The sequence below is a fragment of the Strix aluco genome, chromosome 6 (genome assembly GCF_031877795.1).
Source record: "Strix aluco isolate bStrAlu1 chromosome 6, bStrAlu1.hap1, whole genome shotgun sequence".
NCBI lineage: Eukaryota > Metazoa > Chordata > Aves > Strigiformes > Strigidae > Strix > Strix aluco.
This window is the reverse complement of record NC_133936.1, coordinates 26,702,501-26,722,634: the sequence shown is the minus strand read 5'-3', so window position 1 is coordinate 26,722,634 and position 20,134 is coordinate 26,702,501. Positions and strand designations below refer to the sequence as shown.

The 20,134-nt window shown below is 42.2% G+C and overlaps 1 protein-coding gene across 1 annotated transcript in view; it reads left to right on the top strand.

Moving 5' to 3' along the window:
* Positions 1–20,134, top strand: part of TTN (titin) — a 242,809-nt gene that overhangs the window by 48,919 nt on the left and 173,756 nt on the right. The window contains exons 45-72 of the mRNA XM_074829250.1: positions 3,387–5,918; positions 6,612–6,890; positions 7,969–8,532; positions 8,997–9,278; positions 9,378–9,656; positions 10,030–10,308; positions 10,407–10,685; positions 10,809–11,096; positions 11,216–11,494; positions 11,595–11,876; positions 11,980–12,258; positions 12,369–12,647; positions 12,742–13,020; positions 13,141–13,428; positions 13,529–13,807; positions 13,948–14,229; positions 14,355–14,633; positions 14,774–15,052; positions 15,158–15,436; positions 15,586–15,873; positions 16,067–16,345; positions 16,518–16,799; positions 17,411–17,689; positions 17,798–18,079; positions 18,571–18,849; positions 18,975–19,262; positions 19,470–19,748; positions 19,850–20,128. Coding sequence (XP_074685351.1) covers positions 3,387–5,918; positions 6,612–6,890; positions 7,969–8,532; positions 8,997–9,278; positions 9,378–9,656; positions 10,030–10,308; positions 10,407–10,685; positions 10,809–11,096; positions 11,216–11,494; positions 11,595–11,876; positions 11,980–12,258; positions 12,369–12,647; positions 12,742–13,020; positions 13,141–13,428; positions 13,529–13,807; positions 13,948–14,229; positions 14,355–14,633; positions 14,774–15,052; positions 15,158–15,436; positions 15,586–15,873; positions 16,067–16,345; positions 16,518–16,799; positions 17,411–17,689; positions 17,798–18,079; positions 18,571–18,849; positions 18,975–19,262; positions 19,470–19,748; positions 19,850–20,128 — 10,401 coding nt within the window. The remainder of the gene's footprint in view (positions 1–3,386; positions 5,919–6,611; positions 6,891–7,968; positions 8,533–8,996; positions 9,279–9,377; positions 9,657–10,029; positions 10,309–10,406; positions 10,686–10,808; positions 11,097–11,215; positions 11,495–11,594; positions 11,877–11,979; positions 12,259–12,368; positions 12,648–12,741; positions 13,021–13,140; positions 13,429–13,528; positions 13,808–13,947; positions 14,230–14,354; positions 14,634–14,773; positions 15,053–15,157; positions 15,437–15,585; positions 15,874–16,066; positions 16,346–16,517; positions 16,800–17,410; positions 17,690–17,797; positions 18,080–18,570; positions 18,850–18,974; positions 19,263–19,469; positions 19,749–19,849; positions 20,129–20,134) is intronic.

Genomic DNA, 20,134 nt, shown 5'->3' with positions numbered 1-20,134 from the left:
AATAAATCAATTATGTAACTGTAAATTCATTAAAGTAATTTTGGTTTTCCCCATATTCCAATGTAATTCATAAAAAATACATAATAGTAACAAAGTAAGAGATTTTTATGCATTATTCTTTTTTCACATTAGAACTAAATCTCTACATATTCCTTTTTTCTTTTTTTTTAAAAAAAATTAGTAACAGTTAAGTGTGCTATATGTCAAGATGACCAGAAATAAGTAGAATACATTCAGTTGTTACCTGTGGCATTTTCTCAGCAGATTTTTACATTAGTTTTCTCAATGTGAGTATATATTTTTGTATGTAAAGTAATGCTAATATTTAGGAGGAGGAATCAGCAGTAGCTGACATAATTAAATCAGAACTAAATCTATCTGACCTAAATGATAAATTGATTAAGAAAACATGTTAAAAATATGAAAGTTATTAATTAATGTTTATCAGAAGGTAAACTACTCTCTAATGCATATGCCAGCTTTCCAGTTACCTATATGCCAAGCTGAAACCTTGAGTTCAACAACCCTAAGCAAAAATTATTTTTACTTTCACTATGTGTTCATGAGGTTCTTCCAGTTATTTACAAATTGCTGTCAGTTGCCTTGCAAACTGCCTTAAGGAGCATGGTGATTTTAAGCATAAAAGAACTATTCCTATAGTACATTCAGTTATGTTCATGCATGTTCTTATTTCTGAGTTTGATGTGTCCTCACGCTGAGGTCAGCATGCCTCAAAAACTCAATAATCTTTTAAGACTATCCTGGGATTGTAATTTTTGATCAAAAGATTCACTTTGCCTGATTGCATTGCCCAATATAAAATTAAAGTCAGGAGGAGTGGCAAGTTCTAATGACCCAGTACATGGGAGAAATGACTGCAGTGGTTAAGCTAATAACAGTGTGTCATTTCAGTTTCTTCCCAGTCATGACCCCGTGATAAATATTTAAGATTTGTATATTGTTAAAAGGCAGAGAAAATTGTGATTTCTCATAGGTAATGGTGGTAGGAAAGAGAAGCATGAGTGTCTGACCCAACACTGAGCTGGCAAAGAATTGCTTCATGATGTGTCTTTAATCCATTTCTTGTGTAGATGTGTAGCACTGACTGATTCATTAAACAGCAGATGTCCCTAGGGAAGTTGGCATGAATTGTCTGATGTTACACGTCAGCTGTGGCATGAGGGGTCTTTTAGGTCCAAAGCAAAAGAGGTCAGAGGCCCTTTGGTTAGGTCCTAAGCAATTATGATGTGTGTTTAATCTGCACATAAATAAACTGAAAATTTTAGTAGAAACAGGCCCATAACTTGTTTTTGAAGCCATAAGCCAAACAGGTCCAAGTTCATGTTCACATCTGAAATATATGGCCAAGCCTCTTTATCTCTACCTGTGTACTAGTGTTTGTGATTTATGTAAGTTTAAAAGTCTTGTTTTAAGTTTCATACATTAGCCAGGAGAACTATCATGTGCTTATGGAGAGACAAAGTCTCACCTAAGCTACAATGATTTAAATCTGGAGTAATTCTAGTTTTGAATAAACTTACTCTGGGGCAACTGGTATAGCTTAGAGCCATGAATGACCATGTCTCTTCAAAATTTTGTGCTTTCATAGGAATTATAAAACTCACAATTTCATTGTCAGGTTTAATGTTGTCTTCATTTCTACAAATCTTAAATCTTAAAACAGGATGAATTATGTTTGTTTGTCATCAATGTGTATTGAATGTTAACATGTATGGTTAATTTGTGAAATAAATATGTAAATGATTTAAGTTTGTTGCTTCTTGTACTTTATTCATTTCACAGACATAGCTAAAGTATGAAAAAGTATCTGGATAGTTTTTCTGTCATAAATATCCAGGAACACATAGAGTGCATTAATTTTTGCCACACTCCTGTATATAAAGCATTCTTGTGTGTTAGCGTAGGTTTCATTCTGCAATTTTTATACTTTATTATGGGCCCAATTCTGCCACCCATTCTCAAATTCACTAGCACGTTGTATTTCTGGGGAAACTGACCTACTGTTTTAACGAGACTGGTAGGTAATACTGAAGGACTGGTGTAATTTTTTTTAACCTAAGCATCTCTTCTGTGTAGTTAACCACTGTATGCACTGTGCTATTCTATGTATATTATGGTATTTGTGACAAGATTAATAATTGCTAAAACCAATGAGAAAGAATTGGGAATGGCATATTCTGTTCTTCTTTATAGTTGTTACTGGAGTGCAGCAAAAATTATCTCACAATAAGTTTTGGAATTTAAGGCACTGTAATTGAGAAACTTATCAAGGTTCACCATTAGAGTGCCACTCACAATTGTTTTATTCTTTTTAAACAACTTTCATATCTTTCCAGTGTCAAATACTGTGGGCCTTAACTGAGCAAACTTGACTCAGTGAGGACAACAGGGTTTGATTTCCAAAAGTTTTCTTTGCGCCGTGCTTTTCATAGATGGCTTGTTCCATTCCTGTAAGTCTCAGATTTCGCTGATGTTTCTAGTATCAAGCGTCTGCAGAGAATGACATGTTCTTGATGTCTTCTTTCTGTCAGTTTTAAACCACCGTTAGAACAAAGTTGTCCAACACATAAATGTCTAAATTCACAAAGGGAAGAAAAAGAAAAAACCTTAAAGTGCTCTGTCCTCTTTTTCTCTGGTATTGTGGGAGTTTAAATATGCAACATTGTGACAGGGAGGAGTTTAAAAGCAGAGATCTAAATCAATGACATTAAATCAAGGGTACAAAGTCATGATTTTAGTAATAATGGTGTTGTAAGCATAAGGGTCTAAAGACAAAAACAGAACAAAGCTGATAAGGGAGAGGTAATATCTTAGTGTGTTAGACAAATTTAGAGTTGAAAGAGATGAACTAACTGCACCAGAAGAAAGGTTGGTGCGCTGAAAAGTTTGTGTTATTTTTCCAATCCTAGTTCTGGCATTCTGCTTTTTCTTAGTGTTTTGAATTAAACCAGGGTCTTGGCACTGCTCCACTGTACTTGTTTGTATGAGTGTACATACAAATATGTAAGGCACATACCACTTCAATTATATTTGTGAAATACACCAATGTTGCTTGACTGTTACTTGTACTGTACACCTTGGGGGTGTGCTTAACCCATACTGTGATGTCAGGTTTAGAGACACCCATGTTGATCCAGATGGGAAGTTCATAAGTAACCTGACAGCACAGCATGTCTTGCTGTTTTTGTCAGGTGTGTATTTGACAACAAGAGGACCTCATGTTCATTGTTAACTGCTGTGCAGTAAAAATATATCTGGAGAAAACCTCCAGATATACAAAAATAGCTTCACTGACACTGTTTATGGCTATCTACAAGTGTTCATTTAAACATCCTAGTAAAACTAAACAATTTTTTTCCATACAGACATCGCTAGCTCTCTTACTGTATCTTCTGAGGAAGGAAGAAGTGAAGGCTACAGCAGCGGCATTCAGTTGCCTGATAGAGAGAAAACACTTGAATTTGAGCCTGAAAAACCACTTTATTCCAGCAATGCAAATATGAAAATGGAGGAGGGGGGCAAAGCCCCTGTTTTCCTCAAACGAGTCTCAAATGTTGAGGTCTGTCAGGGAGATGTAGCTAGGCTTTCTGTTACTGTTACTGGCAGCCCCACACCCAAAATCCATTGGTTTTTCAACAGGATGAAGCTGACCCCATCCATGGACTGTAAGTTAGTGTTTGCTGGCAATGACCACAGCCTCATCCTCCCATATGCAGGTGTGCAGGATGAGGGCGAGTACAGGTGCGTGGCCAGCAATGTACACGGTGAGACCACATGCAGTGCCCACCTCCACGTGCGGCAGCGGATACCAGGGGTCCCTTGCTTTACCAGGGAGCCGGAGAGTGTGAGGTGTGCTCCGGGCTTCACCGCAGTCTTTGAGTACACCGTGGCTGGGGAGCCATGTCCCGATGTGCAGTGGTTCAAGGGGACTGAGCAGCTCTTCTCTGATGCACGTCGTTCTGTTGCTCACCACCCTGATGGCTCGGGCTCCCTGACAGTGTGGGAATGCATGGAAGAGGACACTGGGCTCTACACGTGCAGGGCGGTGAGCGCCCTGGGTGAAGCCACATGCTCTGCTGAGCTCCTTGTTCTTCCTGAGGAGCATGCTGTGTGCAGGCAGAGCCCAGCCTTGCAGCACTCTGCGGTGGCAGAGGACCAAAGCCCCTTTTCCTATGAGGAGGCTGTCGAGCTTCCTGCCATGGAAGGAGCACTCAGCCTTGAGGCCATGAGGGAATCCCCAGCTCTCCTTCAGCTCCAGACAAGCCAGGTGGAGCACATGCTGCACAGGGAGGACAGCTTGCCTGGCCTGCCACCAGCCTGCCTGGCTGCACAGAGTGTTGAAGAGATGCTTGCTCAGGTGGCCACAACACATGAGAGCAGCAGGCTTCTGGCAGAGCCACTGCAAATCTTCCCTGCTGGCCCCCAGGGTGTGGTGCCTGCAGCAGCAATGGAGACACAACTGCCGGGCTGTCTTGGGACTGTAGCTGCACAGATACTCTTGCCCAAAGAGGAAGTCATCCCCAAGGCAGCCGAGCAAATGGCTGCTCTGAAGACAGAGACTTCCCAAGCCCTGCTACAGGTGTCAAGCAGCACTGACAGCTGTGCCATAGATGGTGACCATATCCAGGTCCTTGAGGGCTTCCAGGCAATGCAAGGTGAGCTGAAGGCTGAACCCAGATTTCCATCTGAATTGGCCATCACTGGGGGCCAAGCTGTGCCCCTGGAGCACATTTCTTCCCTGAAAGCAGCAGAGGAAGATTTTGCTGCAAGAATTCATGAGGGACAGGCTGTGAGATTTCCATTGCTTCTAGAAGAAAACCAGCCCCTGGAGGAGGAACATGTCATCAATCTTGCCAGCCCACTTAGGCAGTGTCCAAGGGTAGGGAGACAACCCCGTGAAACAATGTACAGTCACCAACTTCAGCCAAGCCAAGTCCTCAACAAGGAGAGCCAGCTCACTGCTCAGTTGCCCAAGAGCTGCAACTTAGACATAAAGTCTCAAGCTAGAAATGCACTGAAAGCTGCAGTGGTAAGTGAGCAAAACCTCTTATTTTCAGAATGGTTGGCTGATAAAGAAAACATTGAAGTACAGACAATAAACATCACCAAGGAACAAAACCACACCCTATGCACCTATGTTGTGACCACAGGAGGACTCAGTTCCACAGAAATCCCAGTCTCCTTGGGAGAAGTCAGCATTCAGACAGTTGACCAGAAAACAGTCTTGAAGGAGGCTTTCTATTCTGTTATTTGTGAAGAAAAACATCTCTTGACAGATGAAAAATCCAATGCATTGCCAGTCCATCCCAGTCCACTTGTCTCAGGAAAATCCTGTGATGAAGCCTCTAAACTGGAGCCCCAGCAGGCTGAGAGGACTATAGAGGCAGAAATACCCCTGGAGCAGCCTTTGTCTGCACAAGTAATCAACACTGTGACCGAGCATGGTCAAATCAAGGATGTGGGCGCAGCTGCAGCCACTGCTGATGTAGCCTCCACAGGTGTTCCCATTGAGACACCCACAGAAATACTGAAAAGGAAGGAGAATAGGGAAGAAATATGTGAGGAAGAGGGAAGAGAGGGTCTCAAAAAGTCGGAAGATGAGCTGGGCAAAGAGGATTATCCCATCATACACAGCAAACTGGTCAACACTGTTGTGGAGGAAGGGGAGAGTGTCAGTCTGGTGTCTGTCATAACAAATGTCAGAGAGGTGAACTGGTACTTTGAGGGTAAACTGGTGTCTTCAGGTGGCAAATTCAAGTGTTTGCAAGATCAGGACACATACACGCTAGTAATAAGCAAAACGTGCGGGGAGATTCACCAAGGAGAGTACACCTGTGTGGCGCTGAATCAAAGTGGAAAAAGAGCAACAGCAGCAAAACTCACAGTTGTTAAAAGAGGTTGGATTATGGGGATAAAATACTGCCTTTCTAATACACAGCTCTACTAATGAAACTGCCCTCCTATGTGGCTGTGTCTTTGGATACAGACACAATATTAATACCATCATGCCGCTAATCACAGGGCCCCATTTTCTCTGCATTTATGGTCTCCTTTTACCACATTGTAAAGTCTTTCCCTTCCCTCACCCCACTCTTTGGTCAAGAACATTGTTGCTTCCTGTTCTCATGATACAAGCATGGTCAGGACAAAGTGTATCTCAATCCCGACCACTTCTCCCATTGTTGCCTGTGAAGTGGACCTGCTCTTCCCACTTTTCTCACTGCTGCACCTTCTCTCACTCTTTAAAATCACTGCACAGTTTCAGCCCCATTTCTCATTCACACCATAATTTCTCATAGTGCCAGGATAGTGTGGTATCACATTGTTATTCTGCATCGCTATTGCACATTGTTTTTTCAGTATCATCACTGTGTTTCCTGATGTCATTATGCACTGTAACACTGTCTGTCCACTGAGCCTGGTACTGCTTTCATTTCTTACAGGTATTTTTTTTTTCTTTTACAGTCACTTTATGTGGATTGCAAATAAACCACCTTTTTTTTTTTTTTTTTTTCAGTCAGTCACTTCATTGTTTCTTTTCAAAATGTCAGCAGGCAGGGCTTTATGTTACTCTCTGCTTCTGATTTCAGTTGCACCGATCCTGAGGAGAAGGCTCGAATCTCTGGAGGTGGCTGTAAATCATGTGGCCAAGTTTACCTGTGAAGTAGAGACTGCACCCAATGTCAGGTTCCAGTGGTACAAAGCCGGCCGAGAGATATATGATGGGGACAAATACTCCATTCGCACCTCCAACTACCTCTCCACATTGGAGATCCCGAGGCCTCAGGTTGTTGACTGTGGAGAGTATAGCTGCAAGGCTTCCAACCAGCATGGCAGTGTAAGCTCTACAGCCCTTTTAACAGTAACTGGTAAGTACAGACTTCCAAGCACTTCTCTGTGAAATATCTTGGTATATTGTAATGCTTTCACTGCTATACTTACAAATGTTTATGGTAGGGCTCTTGATTGCCATTGTTGTACATAATCCATACCTAATTTTGGCAGGCACAAGCATAGAGAAGGATTAATTTTTGAGAATGCTGCTTTTAGTTGCTTTCTGTACCTAAAAAAGGGAATCAGTGTGAAGTTTTGGAAGGGAAGAAGGAAGGGGGAAAGAGCGGGAGGAACTAGATCATCAACAGAATGGGATTGCTTTGTGAATATATTCTTGAAGAAGATTTAACTTCCAGACAACAAGAAAACATACACTTTAAAATCTGATTTCTTTGGTGTAATAATCACTGTGTGATTATCCTAGCACCCTATGTTTATGCTGCAGCTATACTTGTGAGACAGGCTATGCAGCTACACGTACCTGAACATCTGTGTGACGTGGCCAGATGGGAACTCTGTGTGACTGGGGAAATAGATCTTCTTAAACAATCAAAAGAGGGTTTAAAGCTGTTTCAATCTGCAAACTTTTTTGTCTATTGAGAGCTATACAATTCTCCTTTTTTATTTTTTTCTTTTAAAAAAAACACTTTGGGGCTTTTAGTATATGATGATTTTTTTCCTCCAACTTTTCTCTCTGTGGGAGGAGTCTTTATGTGGTCTTTGCTAAGTGCCAGATGCTAGAGACTAAAGAAAGACGCACAAACTGTGAAACGCATGCAAACTTGTCCATCTTGAGGGAATAGTGTGCAAACATGTCAGTCTTGGGAGAAGAAGTTCTGCCTTTTGGTTTATTTTCCTTTATTTTGTACATTGCTGCAGACATTCAAAATGCCTTCAAGCTCTGGAGCAATATACAGACCCCAGAAGTACAAAACCAAAAGCCAAAATTCATCATCTTTAACACCTCTTATCTCCTTTACTGCTGGCTTCTTTTGCTTAAGAGCGTCCAGTGACAAACTGGCCCCTCTTGCTCTCTGTCCCTGGCAAATATGGAGAGAGAGCATAAGCTCTGGTCCTCACCTCTGGATAACATTGAACCCCTTTGTTTTGCAGAAGCATTTCCACCAACGTTTCTTACCAGACCTGAATCTATCACTACTTTTGTGGGCAAAAGTGCCAAGTTCCTGTGTACTGTTTCGGGGACTCCAGTCATCGACGTCGCCTGGCAGAAGGATGGCACAACCATTTCACCTTCAGACCACCACAAGATCTCCAAAATGGAAAATAAACATGTGTTAGAAATTTCCCATCTCACCACCAGTGACAGAGGGGTTTACACTTGCAAAGCTTCCAACAAGTTTGGGGCTGACATTTGCCAGGCTGAAATGGTCATTATAGACAAGCCCCACTTCATTAAAGTTTTGCAGTCAGTGCAGTCAGCAGTCAATAAAAAAATACATCTTGAATGTCAGGTAGATGAAGACAGGAAAGTCACAGTAGGGTGGACAAAGGATGGAAACAAAATCCCTCCAGGCAAAGATTATAAGATTTACTTTGAAGACAAGATAGCCTCGCTTGAAATTCCTCTGGCTAAACTCAAGGATTCAGGCCATTATGTGTGCACTGCCTCAAATGAGGCAGGAAGCAGCTCCTCTTCTGCCAGCATCACAGTCAGAGGTAAGTTAGTCCTACACCCACTTTACCTTTGCTCTTCTTGGGTCCCCCATTTCTTATTTTGCAGGCAAAAAATTTCTCTGGGCTGAAATCATGCTGTGAACTCTTCTCAGACCTGCCATCAGGTCTATTCACCTCTTGCTCATTTTCCCTGATGCCTTCCAGTGCACTGTGTGTGGTTTCAATATTGCTTTCACCAGCCAGATCCAAGAATTGCTCCTGTATGCAGAGGAGAGATGGATGAAGAGGTCAAGAAGAAACCACAAGAACTGCAGCTCAGCAAAGATTATGCTGATCTTTTTTGAAGTCATGTTTTGTTCTTGCACTAGGAACCAATCTTTCAAAGCTTTGTATTTCAGCCTTCTTTCCTTTTTCTCTTTTCCTTTTCCCCTTCCCTTTTTTTCCCTTCCCCCCCCCCTTTTTCCCCCCTTTCTTCCCCTTTTCTTCCCCTTTCTTCCCATTTTTAGAACCACCATCCTTTGTGAAGAAGATCGATCCATCTTATTTACTGACCCCAGGTGACTCTGCACGCCTTCAATGCAAAATCAAAGGGTCTCCTGAAATCCAGGTTACTTGGTTTAAGAACAATAAGGAAATCCGTGAAAGCAACACGCACAGGATGTCCTTTGTCAATTCTGTGGCTGTGTTAGATATTTTGGAAATGAAAGTTGATGACAGTGGGAGCTACTCATGTGAAGCTGTAAACGAGGTTGGAAGTGACAGCTGCGCCACTGAAGTAGTTGTCAAAGGTCTGTTCTTCTTGCTGCTGCCAGTCACATTCTTGAGAAAACCCTTTCCTTCCTGTTTTTTTGGCATGGTTGACTAATTCTTTCTCGCTGCTTTTATAGAGCCTCCATCTTTCATCCGAACACTGGAACCAGCAGAGGTAGTGAAGGGAACAAACACCGTTCTTCAGTGTGAGGTTGCTGGCACTGGACCATTTGAGATTAGTTGGTACAAAGACAAGAAACAGATTCGCAGTAGTAAAAAATACAGGTTGACCTCTCAGAAAGCTGTTATTTCTCTGGAGGTGTCCTCATTTAATAGTGCGGATGTTGGTGAATACGAGTGTATGATAGCTAATGAAGTCGGGAAGTGCATATGCAGTGCAACATACATCTTGAAAGGTCAGTGGGAGAGAGAAAACTCCACTTACTGAAGGGATTGGCAAGAACCTCTCATTTCTTAAAATGTCTTTTCTTTGGATTTGTGGGTGGCTAGGGAGGGTGCGGAGGGCAAACGTCTTCTTCTTCTCTTAAAATTCTGTGTATATCTTAATTCTTATCTGGCATCAAACTTGTGAATTTGAAGGACATCATTGACCTTAAAGGCCATGCATTAACTCGCAGCTGGGGAATGAAGCTGTTCTTGCCTCCTCTTTAGCTGAATTATGCCATGTACTGCACGTACTGTCTCATAAAACTGTCTTTAAGCAACATATTTCATGGGATGATGTGGTAGCAGATGAGTATTTCTTCTTGTCTCTTTTCTTTGAACTAGAACCACCATCTTTTGTTAAGAAAATCGAAAATGTGACAGCTCTGGCTGGAGACAGTATTACATTACAGGCTGTGGTGAAAGGGTCAGAGCCTATTTCTGTGATGTGGATGAAGGGCAAAGACATTATTCAAGATGATAACAAAGTGAGAGTGACATTTGAACACGGTCTAGCAACACTGCAAATTACTGGTGTCCAGCTGAGCTCTGGTGGCAAATACACCTGCGTAGCTGAGAATGACGCAGGAAGTCAGTCCTGCTTTGGTGAACTGGCAGTGAAAGGTCAGTGGAGTAGTGCTGTGATCCCCACATTGTCTTCTGCCTGAGAGGAAGAGCAATTTCCTTTTGTCCTTAACACTGGTTGTTTAATTTTGTTGTAGAACCTGCCAAAATCATTGAAAAATCTGAAATGATCCAGGTAACAGCAGGGGAACCAGCCATTTTGGAGTACACTGTCACAGGCACTCCAGAGCTAAAAACCAAATGGTTCAAAGATGGAAGGCCACTACCTGCCAGCAAAAAATACAGGATCAGCTTTAAAAATAATATTGCCCAGCTGAAGTTTTATGCTACTGAAATGCAGGACAGTGGCGAGTATACCTTTGAGATATCCAATGATGTGGGCATCAGCTCTTGTACTACCAGCTTCACTGTGCTAGGTTGGTACTGACTCTTTGCAAAGAACCTCGCTACTCTGCTCTGAGCTCAACAGAGCCAGAAGCAGAACTGCATGCCTGTGTTGCTCATGTGTTGGTTTCTTTCATTTTTTTCACTCTCAACAGATCGCACTCTCCCTCCCTTCTTTACTAAACCACTGAAGAATATTGACAGCATCATTAGCACCTCATGCCGCCTAGACTGCAAAATTTCAGGCTCTCTTCCAATGACTGTCTCTTGGTTTAAGCAGGACACCGAGATCACTTCAAGTGCCAAGTACACAGTACACTTTGCAGAAGGCTCTGCATCTTTGGAGATAAAACACCTAGATCCAAATGATGCTGGGGTCTACATTTGCAGAGCCACAAACTCTGCTGGTAGCAAAGAGAGCAGTAGCACTTTGTTTATAAAAGGTTTGGCAATTTGTTTCACATTTCTTGGTATTTTATTTTCATGTGATAATACTTTTCTTCCCCAAAGTGCAGGTCATGTGTCTTACTCTTCGCAATTGTTTCCTTTCAATGCAATCTAGAGCCACCCAGCTTCACTGTAGAACCTGAGTCCCAAGATGTACTGCCTGCATCAACCGTACGTTTCAAAGGCACATTTAAAGGCACAACACCACTGACGGTGAAATGGTTTAAAGGTGATACTGAGCTGGTGACAGGAGGAGCCTGCTACATTATGACAGAAGCCTTAGCAAGTTACTTGGAGCTTTATGCAGTCAAACCAACAGACTCAGGAAGATACACCTGCAAAGTCTCCAATGTAGCTGGTTCAGTAACATGCAGTGCAAACTTGTTTGTAAAAGGTTTGCGTTCTTACTCTCTTTTAAACTTTCAGATGCTGGGTTGACCCAGTGGCGCTCTTTCCTGCCTTCTTTGTCCTGAACACTCTTCTTAAATCCACAGAACCCGCTGCCTTCAAGGAGAAGCTAGAGCCAACCCATCTGGTAAAGAAAGGCGGATATGCAGAACTGACCTGTGAAGTCACTGGTACTCCTGAGATTAAAATCACATGGTTCAAGGATGATAGAGAGCTAAAAGAGAGTGAGAAATACAGGATGTCTTTTGCAAAATCCTTGGCAAGACTCCATGTTACAGAGGTTGAGACTGAAGACAGTGGGGAATACATATGCGAGGTCAAAAATGATGCTGGAAAAGATATTTGCAGTAGTGTTGTTACAATCAAAGGTGTGTGTGACATCCATCCACAGTTTGTTTCTTTAAACTCTGCAGTTTTACAGGCTTCAAAAGTATGATTAATACAAACTGCACTCTCTCTTTTGCACTGTAGAGTCACCTTATTTTAGCAAGGAGTTTCAATCCATGGAAGTCTTGAAAGATTCTGATGTGGTTTTGGAGTGTGAGGTGCTTGGCACACCTCCCTTTGAAGTGTTTTGGGTGAAAGATGATAAACCTGTGCGGAGCAGTAAGAAGCACAGAATAAGCATTGAGAAATCTTTGATTAGCCTCCACGTTTTCAGGTTTGATGCTTCTGATGTTGGAGAGTATCAGTGTAGAGTAATGAACGATGTTGGGAGCTGCCTCTGCAGTTCGGAGGTCACACTGAAAGGTTAGTGCAAAGTGCAGAATGCCACTGGCATGCTGTTATCCCAGTGTGGTTTCCATGCTACACTGTCATGCACCAGACATGTATTTACACAATCACTTTCTTCCTGTCAGAGCCCCCACAGTTCCTGAAGAGGATAGAAAACATTAGTTCCCTTCGAGGGGGCACAGTCGTGTTTCAGGCTGCTATTAAAGGCTCTTTGCCCATCACTGTGTCCTGGCTGAAAGACAATGATGAAGTGATTGAAGACAACAATATCAAAATGACCTTTGTGAACAATGTTGCCACTCTTCTGGTGAGGTCTATTGAACTGAAACATGATGGGAAATATTTCTGTCAGGCTAAAAATGAGGCAGGAATTCAGAGGTGTTCTGCTCTGCTGACTGTCAAAGGTTGGTCCTACCCTGAGGGCTTGCAGTGATCTCAGACGGTTGCCTTGTGATTTTTACAGATGCCCTTAACACTCTATCTCCTTGTTTACAACAGAGCCTGCTACAATCATGGACAAGGCCGTGTCAATAGATGTGACTGAGGGAGACCCAGCAACCTTGCAGTGTAAATTTTCAGGAACGAAACATATTACAGCCAAATGGTTCAAAGATGGCAAGGAACTGACATTAGGTCCAAAATATAAGATCAGCGTTACAGATACTGTCTCAGTCCTAAAGGTGCTTCATACAGAAAAGAAAGATAGCGGGGAATACATTTTTGAGGTTCACAATGATGTTGGGAGCAGTAGCTGTGCTGCCAGTATTAACGTCCTAGGTGTGTATGGGCTCTCTCTTTTATCATTGTTTTTATATACAAAATCTTTTCTCCTGAGCTGACATCTGCCACCATCAAGGCTGAATTTCATACTTTGTCTTTTTACTCTGTCTTGGATAGATCTCATTATACCACCTAAATTCACCAAAAAGCTCAAGAAAATGGACAGCATTAAGGGATCTTTTGTCCACCTGGAATGCATAGTGTCTGGTTCACATCCTATAAGTATCCAGTGGTACAAGGATGGCCAAGAAATAACAGCAAGTGAAAAGCACAAATACTCTTTCCATGATAATACTGCATTTCTGGAAATCAATAAACTGGAAGGCACAGACAGTGGCTCTTACACCTGTGAAGCAACGAATAAGGCAGGAAGCAACCAATGCAGTGGGTTCTTAACAGTCAAAGGTTTGAGCTCCTTCTTTGTCTTGTGTTAGGTCTCTCATTCATAATTTTGGAATTCCCCTGTCTCGGAGTAATCCTCTTTCTTCCTTTTTACATGTTATAGAACCGCCATATTTTGTGGAAAAACCCCAGTCCCAAGAGGTTGTGCCCAATGCTAGGGTTCAGTTCAAAGCACTGGTGAAAGGCTCTACTCCTCTGCAGATAAAGTGGTTTAAAGACAGCCAGGAGCTCCTCTCCGGAGCTAATCGATCTGTCTGGAAGGACAACACATCTAGTGTACTGGAGCTCTTCTCAGCTAGAACATCTGACTCCGGGAACTACACTTGTCAGATAAGCAATGATGTGGGGACTGCAACTTGCAAAACAGTTTTGTTTGTAAAAGGTGTGCAACCCAATGTTCTTCTCATCTTTGTGGTTCTGATATTTTTGTGCAGTTTGGCGGGGGGAGTGGTAGGAAACCCTTGTATTTCTTTAAACCACCTTGACTATTATAAAGCCTCACGTTTTCTGTCTGTCTTCTAGAACCCCCCAGATTTATTCAGATGCCAACTTCTGTAGTAGCTTTGCGTGAAGGACAGTCCACCACTTTTGAGTGCCAGGTAGTAGGCACACCAGAGATTCATGTCACATGGTACCTGGATGGGAACGAAGTAACTGACCAAGCTAAGTACGGCGTCTCCTTCATAGACGGTTTAGCCACTTTGAAAGTCACTCAAGCCAGAGTGTCGGATAGTGGGATTTATGTTTGTGAAGCCCACAATGATGCAGGTAGTGAGAGCTGCAGCGTCGAGCTGAAAGTAAAAGGTTGGTTTTGAACATCTTGTCATCATCCAGCTATGCCACATAGCTGGGGTGATGGAGTAGGGGAGACTTCTTCCCTCAAAACCATTAAAGGTTACTATCTACTTTCCTCTCATTCCTCTTTATAGAGCCTCCAACATTTGTTCGGGAGTTGAGTCCCACTGAGGTAGTGAAGGGTTTGGAGGCCACACTCGAGTGTGAGGTGACTGGTACTCCTCCGTTTGAGGTCAAGTGGCTGAAGAACAATAAGGAGATGTTCAGCAGCAAGAAATATGCCATCTCCACCAAAGAATCAGTATTTACTCTTAACGTGACTAACTGTGATGTCTCAGATGTTGGTGAATATCAGTGTATTATATCAAATGAAGGTGGGAGCTGTTCTTGTAGCACAAGGCTCAGCTTGAAAGGTCAGTCCTCTAGGAAGCATACCCCAAACATTACATCCCCTAGCAAAACTGTAGTGACCAGGATGACTTTATATAATCTCTCTTTCCCCTTTTCCCTTTCCATGACTTCTGTTCCAAACAAACAAAACCTCACACCATAGAACCACCATCCTTTGTCAAGAAGCTGGAGAATGTCACTAGCATTTTGAAAGGTACTGCGTTATTCCAGTGCGTCATAGCAGGTGCTCAACCATTATCTGTATCATGGATAAAAGATGAGAAAATACTAGAAGACGATGTGCACCACCATATTACCTTTGAGAACAGTGTGGCCACACTGAAACTTACCAATGTTGACCTCAACCACAGAGGGAGATACACCTGCCAGGCAAAGAATGAGTCTGGCATAGAGAAGTGCTTTGCTTTGCTTTTTGTACAAGGTGTGTACAAGGTGTGACCCTTCAAGCTCATCCTTGATGAGTACTTGGAAAGTCAGTCCCCTATCTGTGTAGCTAACTGCCATTTTTATACACTTTATACCTCAGAGCCTGCACGGATCATAGAAAAGGCTAAATCACTTAAAGTCACTGAAAGAGACCCCGTGACTTTGGAGTGTACTGTGGCCGGGACACCAGAGCTCCGAATAAGATGGTACAAAGATGGGAAACAGCTCCTGCCCAGTAGATACTACACAATGAGCTTTGAAAACAATGTGGCCAGTTTCAGGATTGAACCTGTATCAAAGGAGGATAGTGGTACATACAGTTTTAAGGTTGAAAATGACTTCGGAAGTAGCACCTGTGAAGCTGTTCTGACTGTGCTAGGTTTGTATTGTCATTTGTCAAATTCACCAATCCAGCAGGGAGGGAATGAAAAAAATTATAATCTCTGTTTGTGAAAGATAGGCAAGAAGGTAACCAGTGTATTTTTGCCTTTTTTTTTTTTTTTTTTTTTTTTTTTTCGTGTTGGGCAGATCAATCAATTCCTCCTGCATTTATTAAAAAGCTAACCAAAAAGGATACCATTCTGGGATCTTCTATCCAAATGGAATGCAAAGTCTCTGGATCACTCCCCATTACTGCAAAATGGTTTAAGGATGGAAAAGAGATAACTGACAGTGCAAAATATAGAAGCCTGTGCCATGAGAACACAATGTCACTTGAGATTGCTAATCTAGAGCTGGCAGACAGTGCAAATTACACATGCAGTGTCTCTAATGTTGCTGGGAATGATTCTTGCAGTGCTGTCCTGACTGTGAAAGGTTTGAAACAATTTTGCTACTTCTTATTTGTGATGAATACTGGGAAAATACCTTAAATCTTATGCTAACATAACACTCTTATACCTCTTAATATTAATGCTGAAAACTTGGTCTCCATGCTTGCCTCACTAATTTTCTTCATTCTTAGACATTTCTGATGTAACTGAATATTTCTTTTTCTTAAAAACTGCAGAGCCACCAAGCTTCTTAGTAAAACCTGAAAGCCAGCAAGCCATCCCAGATTCCACAGTGGAGTTTAAGGCCACACTAAAAGGAACACCACCCTTTACAGTAAAGTGGTTCAAAGAAGACTTAGAACTTGTATCTGGCCCAACTTGTTTCATTGGGATTGAAGGGTCCACTGGGTTCTTAACCCTCTATTCGGTGGATACTTCTAGGAGTGGGCACTACACTTGCCACGTTTCAAATGACGTTGGCAGTGACTCTTGCACTACAACGTTGATGGTAACAGGTGTGCACTCTTTCTTGTTGTGTTGCAGTCTTTTCATCTATTTCTTTTCTTTCTTTTTTGCCAAGTGAATTACCTCCCCTGTGTTTACAGCTCACAGTTTGGCTCTTTTCCCTCCTCTTTTTTTTCTAGTATTAATTCAGACCTTCCTGACCCCACTTTTCTCTTTTTTTAGAACCACCCAAGTTTGCTAAGAAGCTAGAGGCAGCAAAAGTAGTCAAGCAGGGTGACTCAGCCCGGCTTGAGTGCAAAGTAAGTGGATCTCCAGAGATGAAAGTAGTGTGGTTCAGAAATGACCGTGAAATTGTTGCCAGTGAGAAATTCCGGACATCGTTCATTGACTCTGTGGCCGTGCTTGAAATGAATCATCTCAGTACTGATGAAAGCGGTGACTACATCTGTGAAGCTCACAACCCCGCAGGCAAGGCCAGCTGTAGCACCAAAGTCACAGTGAAAGGTTAGCTGTCCTCTTGTTCTCTGTCTACATCCTATTTTTCCCTGGTGGTTTTATCCCTTGGAAATCCCCAGGAAAAGGAGATTAATTTCTTATTTCAGGACTGCCTTTTTCTTCATGTCATGTTTGTTGCTTTATGCTCCTCACCCCCTCTGCCAGTGCCTGAACAAGGGACATGTTGTTCTTAATGCAGATGAGTCCTGAGCTAGGTGTTCCCCCGTTCTATGATTGTCAACAAGACAGATCATAGTGGGAATTGCTATATCAAGGAGCTGAAATACAAGGAAAAAGAACAGACCTGAACTGGTGTCAGTTTTACACCCTGTATTTGAGAATACTACCAGCTAAATCAGATCTGTATCCTCTCTGCCAAGGGTCACCCCTCTGTTTACCTTTTCTACAGAGGAGCTAAGAGCTCTGAATGCTCACCTACCTGCAAGATCATTTCATAATGTGTCCAGAAAATAAGGAAAGTTCTTGCCCATTCTGTTGATTTTCTCAGCAGTCCCATTGTGTAAAAACAAAAATAGCTCCAGATTCCTTTATAAATAATAAATAGCTCGTCAAATAGCTCCGGACTCCTTTCTAAAAATATTCCTTTCTTCCCTTGTTAGAACCTCCTGTCTTTAGCAGGAAGCCCTCTCCAGTAGACATGCTCAAAGGAACTGAGGTTAACCTGGAATGTGAGATTTCAGGAACACCACCATTTGACGTTACCTGGTACAAAGACAGGAGACAAATCCGCAGTAGTAAGAAGTATAAGGTTACAGCCAAAAACTACCATACAAGCGTTCGCATTCTTAATGTTGAAGCTGCAGATGTTGGTGAATATCAGTGCAAAGCACAGAACGACGTAGGAAGTGACACTTGTTTTTGCACTGTGAAGCTGAAAGGTAAAGTATTGGCACATATGCTTTCTGCAGTGCTCCCAATGGCACTGCATTGCTCTTCTTTACATAGACACTGTGAGTATTTACTATAACTGCATATTTCTTCTTCAGAACCACCAAAATTCTTGACTAAAATAAACAGCGTGACTGTTGTGGTTGGTGAACCAGTAGAGTTACAAGCAAGAGTGGAGGGCTCCCAGCCAATTTCTGTGCAGTGGCTTAAAGATAAAGAGGAAATTATTAGAGAAAGTGAAAACACGAAGATCACATTTATGGAAAATATTGCAACTTTACAACTTGCGCGCACAGAGACAAGCAATGCTGGCAAATACATCTGTCAGATCAGAAATGATGCTGGAAGTCGCGAGTGCATGGCTACCTTAACTATTCTAGGTTGGTAGAAAGCACAAATTCATAAAAGATCTTTTCAAAGTCAAGAACTTCGCTATTTAGTGCCCCTGAGTTCAAAACAATCAAAACAGAGAATCCTTGTGTCCCCAACAAGCAGTACTCAAGTTCCTTATTTCCAGTTGTCCAGGGATAGGGGTGAAAGGAACCACAGACCTGTGGTGATGGGATCCATTTGACTGGATTTCTAAGTCATGTCTTCTGCTCATGCCTGCTTGGAGAGGGACAGACAATTGCCTTTCTCTCCTAGAAGTTTAAATATTTTTTTTTAATTCATTTTGGAGATCATCTGAAATCTTCAGTTTAGGGTAGCATGAAGGGTGGAAAAAACAGAGCTGAAAAAATTCCCCAGCCCAACAAACTGAGATACCCTTAGTATGAAATGTGTAAGCCTCATCTTGTAGTACTATAATACGTAGAGCTAGTACTAATCAAATCCTGTTTTCATCATACATATTACCCATCTCTCCTTCCAGAGCCTGCAGTCATTGTAGAGAAAGCAGAACCAATGAGAGTTACTGTAGGAGACGCCTGTACTTTGGAGTGCAAAGTGGCAGGCACACCAGAGCTTTCCACTGGGTGGTTCAAGGATGGCAAAGAGCTGACCAGCAGCCAAAAATACAGAATTACTTTCCTCAATAAAGTATCTACACTTAAAATTATGGATGCAGAAAAGGAAGATGGTGGATTGTACACTTTTGCAGTGCAGAACGATGTGGGGAAAAGCAGTTGCACAGCATCAGTTGATGTTTTAGGTTGGTTGGCTATCTTGTCTTCTATTTTTTACAAAAACTTTCATTTGGTCATGCTCTCTTTCCTTTCTTACATTCCTTCCCTCCTTTTCTCTCTAACCATGGATTTATTATGTTTTCTTATGCAGATCGAATCATTCCTCCTTCTTTCACAAGAAAGCTAAAGGAAACCCCTTGTGTCCTGGGTTCCTCAGCATTGCTGGAATGCAAAGTGTCAGGTTCACCTCCTATTTCTGTTGCCTGGTTCCGAAATGGACTTAAGTTAGTCAATGGGGAAAAACATCAAATCTCCTTTTCAGATAACCTATGTATTTTAGAAGTGAATTCACTGAGCGACTCAGATACTGGAACTTACACTTGCAAAGCTACCAACATAGCTGGTTCAGATGAATGCAGTGCTGTATTGACTGTACAAGGTCAGTATATGATGGTCAGGAAGCTCTTAGAGCTATTCTTTCCTCTTTCTCTTCTTGAAATTGCTTATTGTCTTTTGTAAATATATTCAGGAAAAATTATTGACTGAAAAATAAAGATTTTGTTCTTTAACTTCAGTAGGTGTGTGGAAATGCCAGGGTTATGCTGTAGCAACCTGTCTTATCTTTCTTTTTCTCTTGTGTCTTTAGAACCACCTTCTTTTGAGAGGACACCAGAGCCTCTGGATGTCTTGCCAGGCACAAGCATCACTTTTACATGTGTTATCAGAGGAACCCCTCCTTTTAAGGTGAACTGGTTTAGAGGGGCCAATGAGCTTGTGCCAGGGGACAAATGCAATATCTACTTGGAGGAGTCCATTGTGGAGCTTGAGTTATTTGATGTAACTCCTCTCCAAAGCGGAGAGTACACTTGTCTAGTGACTAATGATGCTGGCAGGGCAAATTGTACAGCACACCTTACAGTAAAAGGTTTGTAAAGATTGTGTGTCTCTCTTTACCTTAAAATATTGTTTCCTTCCTTCCATTTGTCATGTTGTGCTCAACATTTGTGACTTCTTACCCTTCATTAGAGCCGGCTGTCTTTGTGAAGAAACTGAGCGATCAGTATGTGGAGCCTGGCAAGCCCATTATCCTGGAGGGCACTTACACAGGCAGCCTGCCCATCTCTGTGACATGGAAGAAGAACGGCCACACCATCACCCAATCTCAGAAGTGTAGCATCACCACCACAGAGAAGTCCTGCATCCTGGAAATACTTGACAGCACCAAAGAAGATGCAGGAGAATACACTTGCCATGTTGAAAATGAGGCAGGAAGAGATGTTTGTGAGGCTGTAGTCTCTACCCTAGGTGTGT